The 9,799-nt window shown below is 50.9% G+C and overlaps 1 protein-coding gene across 2 annotated transcripts; it reads right to left on the reverse strand.

The window, feature by feature from the left end:
* Nucleotides 1-727: 727 nt before the first annotated feature.
* ZIC5 (Zic family member 5) lies at nt 728-9,596 on the reverse strand. Of its 2 annotated transcripts, XR_005243750.2 has the most exons (3): nt 7,832-9,596; nt 7,481-7,641; nt 728-3,535 (listed from the first exon to the last, which is right to left on the reverse strand). XR_005243750.2 is itself a non-coding variant. In XM_007960772.3 (2 exons), the coding sequence occupies exons 1-2, from the start codon at nt 9,288-9,290 to the stop codon at nt 3,093-3,095; spliced, it is 1,902 nt and encodes a 633-aa protein (XP_007958963.2). In that variant the 5' UTR covers nt 9,291-9,305; the 3' UTR covers nt 728-3,092. The 2 variants fall into 2 exon arrangements, 1 of the variants encoding a protein (XP_007958963.2); XM_007960772.3 differs by lacking the exon at nt 7,481-7,641 and having other exon boundaries at nt 7,832-9,305.
* Between the last annotated feature and the right edge of the window lie 203 nt (nt 9,597-9,799).

The raw sequence follows: 9,799 nt of genomic DNA on the forward strand, positions 1-9,799 counted from the left end.
GAAACGCTTATTGACATTACTAGCAATTGCTTTCAACTATTTACCTTTTATCAGTTTTGTATCTGCTAACAAAAACACAAGCAAACATCCAGCCTTGTAAATGTGCATAGCCAAATACCTGCATTTAAGCCACTTGAATATTTTGCTGCCATGCAAGAATCTAATTGTTCAACACACCTGCCCCAAAATGCTGAGCTTAAATTACCAATAGCCACTCAACTTCCAGAACAAACTATAGTAAAATTGCATCTTGATCTCCCACACCATGAGAAGCATTCAATGCCCACTACTCAATTTCATTCAATACCTATCTCAGCCCCTGACTGATTGTGCTTTCACCTTCTTTGTGTCTAGAAGCCTCACTGTCTCTCCCTCCACATTTTCTTCATTCTTTTTTTTCCTTTTGGAGGCTGGGCACCAAAGAAATGCTAAAATTCACTTCTCGGCTTTTCACTGATTAGAATCACTCAGGATATTACTTATTTTAACAAATAAATGCAGTCACCCAAAAGATTTATGCTACTGTAAGTATAACTTGCAAGGCTTAGTCTTCAAAAATATCTTGTTTCCTAGATAAGCTTGTAAGTTGTAAGTTAAACCAGGCTGCAAAAATATTGTATTGCTTGGGGAGAGGCTAAGAAATCAAGAGATCAAGGGAAGACATTCACTCCTTTAGCAACCTGTTCTGTTTGTAGGAGAGATATGCCATTAGGTAAAACATAAGCAATAATAATAAGAATACCTTTATTAAATCTGTTACTTCATAATCATTCTTGCTTGCTCTCTATTGGAGGTACACATTTTTTTATTTTAGGTGTATCAAGAACCAATAAATCTGTGGCAAAGAGTTAACCTATGCATGGTAAAATACATAAAATACATATTCCTTTGTTTCATAATAAATAAACCTGTAGCATAATAAAGAATAGTGCAAACTACCATTGAAAAAGTTGTATAAATAAAACAACTCATTATACATCAGGAATATTTTGTTCTAATAAGTTTACGATACATAAATTATCCCCCCAAAGTTCATACCTTTTCTATTTGAAAGGGCTTTGAAAGTGAGTAATATGAAAATCAAATAAACTTTTCAAATGTAAAATTATCTCATATTCAAGTTTTAAGGTCTTTTTCTTTATAAAGGAGGGTCTGCATGTTTCATATTCACCCTAACAATCTGAAGACAACATTGAAAGGCTTTCCAAGTGACAGCACCATGCACTGTACTAGTAATATAATATATCTATAAACTATATATAATCTCATCAACACAATGCAAAAAAGACATGCAGGAAGAGCCTTGGTTTTCACATTACGTTGTTCATTCAAGTAAGCTTAAAAATATATTTTTCCATTTTCTTTCCTTTTTTTTTTTTTTAAATAAACCATGGATCATAAATGACAATCTTTCACCAAAATGTATAATATAATTCTTTGGTGTGCTTTGAACTCTTCCAGGAAAAAAAAAAAAAAAAAAAAGGATGATGTCTGAAAATAAATTAATTCAACTGTACAAATAATAGTGTTCACATACAAGTTATTAACAATGACAAGACTACATCAACCACTCACAGCACACAAAACAAATTTCTACAAACCCTGGGGAGGGGGTGTCTTCAGGGTCTCTAAGGATAAATTAGTGCTCTTTAGTATATCTGTATGATGTTTCTGATGGACTACATTTTGCACAGGAGATGTGTTGTACCAACCGAAAATAAATTGACTAAGAGTTATTGTCCTAGGTCCTTGACCTTTTTTATCCTAGCTTGACAGCTCTGGCAAAGGTCACACATTCATCAGTGTTTGGTGGTAACTATAAACCTTTTAAAAATTTTAATATGTAGGGCAACTCCCTCCCCTCTTTCAATGTAAATCATACACTTCACACACTGTCATTTTCAAATGGATTCCAGTTTGGTGTGCTCAGTGCTCAGGTGGAAGAAAATGCATTAAAATGCAGTTTCAGGCATTGAAAAATAGACTTTTTAAAAGGCTGATACAACAGTATAAAAGACGTGTTGGCCTGTTTTAAAAACAGCTTTCAAAAAAAATAGGCATGATGCCATCATTACACCTCCTCAAGACTTGACTGTGAATGTTGGCATCCCAAAGAACTTAGGATCGAAAACAGAATCTCTTTATTACACAAGAACTTTGGACACAGTTAGGAGAGGCAGTATCTGAGAATTCAGATTTAAAAAAAAACAAAAAACAAAAAAAAAACACCACCATACAGGAAAAAGAAAGCACTTGAATTTCTTCTATTTTATAAAATATCACAGTTTCACAGTTGTCTTATTGCAGCAGCTTTTCTTCTCTCCACTTTTGCTTGAACAATCACAGTAGCACAAGATATGGAGATATATTAAGGTTGCTGCATCTTTTTTTTAAATCACACAGTAGGATACTGAAGAAATAATCCTGTATAAAAATATTGTGTTAAGGTGAGATCAGTAATAAAAGAGTGGAAATTAAAAATTACAAATATTAAACTCAAAGGGTTTTTACAAATATTTTTGGACACAGGTACAGTCCAGGATCTGTTGGCAATGCAGCAGGTGTGTGGTTTACAATCAAGAGGCCTTGGCAGAATTAGGGTCCAACAAGGAGGCTCAAAAGCAGCCCACGGTATGGTGTCAAAGGCATTTGAGAGGCACTCTGGGAAATGCAGAGGGCCTTGTTGCTGTGTTTAAGTTCTGACTTAATGCTCTTTTTCTCCCTCCTTTAAAAAAAAAAAATACATATATATATATATATGACACCGGCAGTGTGTATCTCCATTAACTAATCTCTCCATCCATTTTCCTTGGTACAATTTGCCCCCAAGCCCCGTCCTCCTGCAATGTACAAGTCCAGCTTGGTTGTTTTTTGTTTGTTTTTTAAGAAAAAAAAAAAAAGGGCCCAAATATCTTAATTAAATTAATTAAATGTACAAACACCATAGGGTTTCATACTGAATAAATAGGGCTAATTAGACCCGGTGGCAAGTCTGAGTCACGGGTTTGTCTCAGGCTCGGCATTGTCTCAAGTTAGGATGTGGTCCAAGGACTCCGACTTATTATTTCACTTATTATTATTAATCATAAATTCTAATGTATCGTCCGCACAACTTCAGGGTTCCCGTAAATTTCCTCATCTTCAGACTCAGAGGTGGTTCCGTTGCTGGAAGGGGTGTGGAGGTGGCTGGGGGCCCCACTGGCCTGGCAAACGTACCACTCATTGAGGTTGGTCACCTGAGGGGACAGAGTGCTGGAGCGACTCCTGGCTGGGTCCAGCACGGGGGACAAAGGGGCACCCACTGGAGTCCCCACTGATGAGTAACCAAGGGGTCCTGGAGAAGGTGGTGGGGACTTGCAGTGAATCTTCATGTGCTTCCTCAGGGAGCTTGGGTGAGTGTAGGATTTGTCACAGCCTCGAATCTTGCAGTAGTAGGGCTTGTCACTGGTGTGGACATGGGAATGTTTCTTCCGATCACTGCTATTGGCAAACTTCCTGTCACAGCCATCAAATTCACATTTGAAAGGTTTTTCCCCTGCAATGAAACACAGGAAAGGTCAACAATGGCTTTGCAAGACCCCTGACTTGAGAGAAATCTTGAAGCAGAACCAAGGTTGTGTTTTTCCTATTCTCCCAAAGACCAACTCCCAGCCTAATTCTTCTTCCTAATTCACAAAAGGGAAGGGATACTTCAAGGATGGGCCTGGATTCCGCTGGCCTGGTGGCTTCGCCTGGACCTGGGCTCCTGAGAGGCTGTCAGCCCCTGCAGTCCCAGAGGGGTCAGGGTGAGATCCCCAGTGCTGAGCTAAGGGCCAGCATGTAACACTGAAACCCACCTGGGACCCGCAGACCCCCTCCCCCGACAGACACACTCCCCTCAGGGTCTGTACACTCAAAAACACAAGCAGGAGATCCTCCTGTCAAAATAAACACAAAATGATACTTTCAAAGCCACAGGCAGAAATAAGCATATAAGAAAAAGAGAGAAAAGCAAACACATACAGTAAATTAAAAGTAAACTGGGGGTACAGTCAAATTATAATAATGGCATTTCCTTTCAGTGTTCCCCAGGATTTCACTGATGGAGGGGGACAGCAGGAGAGAATGTGGAGCTGGGAAAGGGAAGGAGGTAAAACAAAACAATGTTTTTCTTTAGAAATAGAGGCACCTGTGAAACACACTCCCACCACTAGATTTTTACAGGGCTAGCTGGGCAGAGAATAGGCTGTTGGCCTCTGCATTCTATAGCTTTCCTCAATACTTGCAGGGCGGTTAAGAGCACAGCAGAACGAGCTTTAACAAACATTAATAAAGACCACAAGCCTTAGCAGAACCTACCTTTATGCCATAAGTATACTTACTCTCACAGCTCCCTACATTACTTACTAGTCAAAAAGACTTTTAAAAAATTAAAAAAGGCCAGGGTCTTATGGCCTGTCACCTCCTTAAGCTGGCCTAACCACCCCACAAACACAATGCCTTTAAACACAAGGCCTCTAGTCCAGGAAATGGAAATACTTAATAAGACAACTAGAGAAATTCAGCCACACTACATTTTGGTGTTAAACAGCAAGAAAAGGAAGACAACAGGTAACAGTCTAACTGAATTTTCCCTCTCCCCTTGGCAGACTATATCTCTGAACTTGATATAGTTGAGTCTATAATTGAACAAGTCATTTCATACATATTATTGTATGAATATTTTCCTCTTTTAGGTAAATAATTTAAAAATAAAGCTGAATTTCTCACATTTCAGCAACTACTCTGGTGATACACCAGGTAGGACATTTTCTTTTGTTTTGGATAACTTATTTTCAAAAAGAAACTATTAAGCCTCAGCTTAGTGTACACACATTTCTGTGGTGAATTTTCTTACATCCTCTGCACAGATATGTTACTATAGTGAGTTTTTTAAAAACATTTCGCCCATAATAACTGGTTCAATGGCAGAGTATGCTAGCACATCTGAGAGTATTCAGGCAGGTGCCTGGAATTTAACTTTCCCTACCTGGAAATACTGTTTAAAAACAGAATTAGACATTATTCAAATATGCCTCCTACAGTGATGTATAAAGAGAAAAAACAACCCCATGATAATGACAACCTCTAAAAATTCTCTGTAGATGAGCTTCAACAAAAACAAAGCTAATCCCTTTTTATCAAAACATCAGTAATTTGTCCTGATTTCTATATTACACTTTAAGTCGTAGATAAGACCAAATTAGCATCACATTCTTTTTAAGAAATTAAAATCAGCCTTTCTTCAATATGGAGGCGTAATTACGTGGGTTTACTCATCCACCCTACGCGAAAGCGCAATGCTGTTTTTTCGAATGGTCATGTTTCTATTCAACCTACATATCCCAGGTTGTGAATAAACGCTTTGAACAGTGCTAACTCCTCTACTGCACATGAAAAAGGGGAACAATTAGACTCAGGAAAGGGAGAGATGTCGTGGAAGGAAAGGTAGAACACGAGAGGTAAATAAAGGAAGAGGTACACGAAGAAAAGGCAGGGGCGATGGAACGGCCTATGTTGTTCAAGGGGCCTAAGGGGAATGAGCAAATTCTACCAAACTAGAAAGGCTGAGAGACCTCAGTGTTTACATTTAGGATTCTGACAGACGAGTCACGTCAGAATTTAACTATTTACAGAGTTTGAGAGCTGGAGGCTGTGGGAAAGTAAGGAACTACTTGCGGACTCCGCCAGCTCCTAGCAGCTCCCTCTCCCGAGAGAGCGCGAGTCGGACCCGCAGGACGGTTATAAACGGAATTGGGGCACGTGGGTCAGGAAAGGGGCCTTCGGGAGTGGCCCGGGGATTAGTCCCTTTGATCAATCCGTTCCGGGATCCCGGATAACCCCAAAAAGGGAGAGCGGCGTGGCAGGGAGGGAAGGAAGTCCGGATGGGCCCTCTCAGGACACAATGCCCAATGGCTGAGCGGCCCAGGAACCGCCAGAAACACCAAGCGCGGGTTGGTGTCTGAACCCGAGGCGCCTGCGCCCCTCCCGCAGGGACCTCCACGCTCCACTTGGTGGGGCCCACGCGGCCGCTGGGAGGGGGCAGGAAATGCAACCGTCCGCGAGACGCGGAGCCAAAAACCCAAATGACCGCGGGTCTCCTCGGCGCCTGGGGTCCCCCTCGCCCTCCGACCCCACGCTAGCGCGCGCGCCCCGGGAACCCACTGGGGACAGGGGGCAGGGAGCGACCTGTCCAGCCGGGGGCCCGGATCGGCTTCCGCGCCCGCAGCTCCCGGCAGCCGCGAAGAGAAAGCCGCTCCCGTCACGAGGCCTGGGCAGGCGGGAAGGGCCCGAGGCCGCGTGCAGCACCGCGCTTGGGGGTTCCCTTTGGGGACCAGGCTGGGGAGAGGCTTCACGGTCCCTGGATCCTGCCCCGCCGAGAAGTGCTGGGCACAGGAGCGAGCAGCCGGCTTAGCAGGCCAGGGCGTTTTTACAAGAGCCTCCTGGGAAGTTTCCTTCTGGAAAAATCATTAAGGCGGACTGATCCCGATTAGAGGGAAACGGGGCTCCTGGGAAAACGTGCTCCCCGCCGGCCATCAGGCGGCCCGCAGGAGCCAGGCCAAGGCTCCCGCCTCGGGCCACCCCGACACTGCTGCCCCCGCAGAGCCCCGAGCGCCCGCGGCCCGAGCGTGGGCCCCGGCGGCTACCTCCTGGCCGCGGCAGCGCCGATAAATCTGCCAAGTGATTACGGAACGTAAACTCCAGTTACTTAAGTGTCCTCTGAGGGGTAATCTTGTCTGTCCCTATAAATCCCGACCGCATTCGCGTTCATCAGCGCTTCCGCCCGACGCGCTCGTCCGCTTAAAGGGGGCACACGACCCACAGGAGTCATCCACCGCCCCGCGCCGCAGCCGCCCTCCTCAGCGCTGCGGGATCCCCAGACGCAGGGCTTGAGGTGGGGCGGGAGGGTCCCCACGACGCCGGTGGCTCCCCCCCAATTCCACGACAGGGTAGGCCTCACCGATGGCGGGAGGCTCGGTCCTCCTGCAACTACAACCTTCTCTAGAAGGGCAGATGTCAACTCCAGCACCCTCCAGGGCGAGTGTGATACTGCATGTGAGAGGGCGCGTGCGGCGTGTAAATGATGTGAGTGTGAGGACACAAAGGTGTCGGTGTCGCGAGAATGGGGTGCAGGCGCAGGAGGATATGGATGTGTAAAGTTGTGGGAGACGCATGCAAGCGAAGGTGTACGTGAGAAGTGTGTCACAGTGGGCGAGTGCGAGTGGTCTCCGGGGGCCCAAAAGCGCATTCCTGTCTTCCCGGAGGGGTCCCTTCCCCTCCCGGAAGGCCTGCCTCGAGCGGCCGAAATCAGGCGGCAAATCCCACGCCCGGTCCTCAGAGCGCGGCGACCGCGCGGGGCCTACGACCCGGTGGGAAGAGAGGCGCTTGCCGGGGAGGCCCTGGTCTCTCTTTCCATCGCCCTTCCCGACTTCCCAGGGCCGGGCGGGTAGGGGCTGCCGACCGTCCTGGGCGCCTTCCTGCTCCAGCTGCTGCTGCGTCTGCTCCGAGGCGGCGGCGGCGGCGGCTGGCGCGCGTTGCGGATCCCGGCCGAGGGGCTGCGGGCGCGCTGGAGACTCCGCCGTGTAGGAACCCAACGCGGGGCCTGTGTGTGCTATCGAATTACTTATTCATAGAAAAAAAAAGGGGGGGAGAGAAAAAAAAAGAAGTCACATGTCCGGGTTATACGTATGCGAAGAGAAGCAGCAGAAGGAGGAAAAAATTAAGGCGAGCAGGAGGAGGAGAAGCAGCGGCGGAAGTGGCGGCGACGCAGGAGCTGGTGGCGGCGGCGGCGCGGCCGGGGACAGACACCCACCTGTATGAGTGCGCTTGTGGATCTTGAGGTTCTCGGAGCGCGCGAAGACCTTGCCGCAGCCCGGGAAAGGGCAGGGGAAGGGCTTCTCGCCGGTGTGCACGCGGATGTGGTTGATGAGCTTGTATTTGGCCTTGAAGGGCTTGCCCTCGCGCGGACAGTCCTCCCAGAAGCAGACGTGGCTGCTCTGCTCGGGGCCGCCCACGTGCTCCACCGTGACGTGATTCACCAGCTCGTGCATGGTGCCGAAAGTTTTGGAGCAGGGCTTGGCGCCGCCGGCCGGGGGCGGTGGCTGCGGCGGCGGCGGCAACCCGGCCAGCTCGTCAGGGTCGATCCACTTGCAGATGAGCTCCTGCTTGATTGGCTGCCGCATGTAGCGCAGGAAGGCCCCGGACGCCCCTGGGAGGTGGGGGTGGTGCTGGTGCGGGTGCTGCGCGGGCGCTGGCGGCGGCGGCGCCGGGGGCGGCGCGTGGTGCTGCAGGTGGGGCCCGGGCCCGGCCGCTGCTGCGGCCGCCGCAGCCGCCAGGTTCAGGTTTAAGTTCACGGCTCCGTAGCCGTGCAGGGCGGCCGCCGCAGCGGCCGCAACCGCCCCGTAGTGCGCGTCCCCCGAGCGCGGCGCGAAGGGCGGTTCGGCTCGGCCATACAGCTCAGCCGCCGCGGCTGCTGCTGCTGCCGCCAGCCCCAGGCGCATCTGGCCGTTGAGAGGGTGCGGGTGGCCGCCGGGGGCCCCCGGCGTGTCGTGCAGCGCGGGGAAGAGCGCCGGGCCGCCGCCGCCGTCCGGGCCCGCGTAGGTGCCGCTAGCGGAGATGAACATGCCGGCCGAATGGGGAGGCGGGGCTGGGTGCTGGGGGGAGCCGGTGCCGGACCGCTGCTCCCCTCCGAGCGGGGCCCCGTGCATGGCCGCCGTGGGGGCCGTGGCGGAAAGGTCCCTCCGGAGGACGAAGTCCCTGCTGTGGCCTTTGCCGCTGCTGCCGCCGCCGCCACTGTTGGTGGTGGTGTAGCCCGAGAGGGCAGGAGGAGGAGGAGGAGGCGGAGGAGGGGGAGGGGGTGAAGGGGTGGGAGGAAGAGGAGGGGCTGGGGGCGGGGGCGCAGAGGGCTGCGCGCCACTGCTGCCCCCACCACAGGGGTAGCTGCCCGCGCCGGGGTGCACGACCAAGGCTGCAGCACGGGCGGCGGCTGCCGGAGCCTCGGGGTGTGCCGGGAGCGCCTGGGAGGGAGAGCTGAGGCCCAGCGCGCTCGCCTGGGCCATGTGCTCGGGTCTGAGCGGAGTGGTGGCCACGCCGGGGTCAGCGCCCAGGTCCCGCGGGCGGACGTGCGCGACGGCGGCGCGGAGTTGGGAGTGGGCGGGCGGGCCGGCCAGCACCGGGAAGCCTGTCATATTCTGAAGCGGCTGGACCTGAGCCGTTGCCAAATCCGCTAATCTCAGCGCTGGCGGGTTCCTCTTGCTCAAAGGGGGCTCCATCAGAACTACACAATCAGGCCCATACACCCTCCCTGGGGGGACTTTTTTCCCTCTGCCCGCCTTCAAAAACATGTATATATTAGGCGCTCTTTAACTTCTTTTGTCCTGGCCTCCTAACTCTGCTTATTCCTGTTCCCACTCTATCCTCCAGCGATTGGCAGAGTGAACACCACATTTGAGCTGCACAGTGGGACCGAGATTTTGGAAATGGCACGGGTGGGATTGGAGGGAGCCGCGTGATTGGCAGTAGCCTCGGCTGCCCGATTGGCTCTCGTACAGGCCCTCGACCCAGCGGGGAACCGCCCCCGTGCTCGCGGCCGCCTGCGCTTTCGCTTCGCGCCCCCTCCTTCGCTGGAGCCCGGCGTCCCCGCCTCCCCAGGGATGCCCAAGTTGCACTTGCAGAAAGTTTGAGCCTGGCCTGCGCGCGCAGCGCCCCGCTCACCCTTGACGCACCTAGCGGAGCGCGCGCCGGCACGCGGGCAGAGGGCGCGGAGTGGTGAGGGGTTGAG

This window comes from Chlorocebus sabaeus, chromosome 3 (assembly GCF_047675955.1).
Source record: "Chlorocebus sabaeus isolate Y175 chromosome 3, mChlSab1.0.hap1, whole genome shotgun sequence".
Taxonomy (NCBI): domain Eukaryota; kingdom Metazoa; phylum Chordata; class Mammalia; order Primates; family Cercopithecidae; genus Chlorocebus; species Chlorocebus sabaeus.

Coding starts and splice junctions, on each gene's coding strand:
- ZIC5 (XM_007960772.3), bottom strand. CDS start 9,290: ATGGAGCCCCCTTTGAGCAAGAGGAACCCGCCAGCGCTGAGATTAGCG. Junction 3,536..7,831: donor CCACAAGCGCACTCATACAG/GTGGGTGTCTGT, acceptor GTTTCATTGCAG/GGGAAAAACCTTTCAAATGT.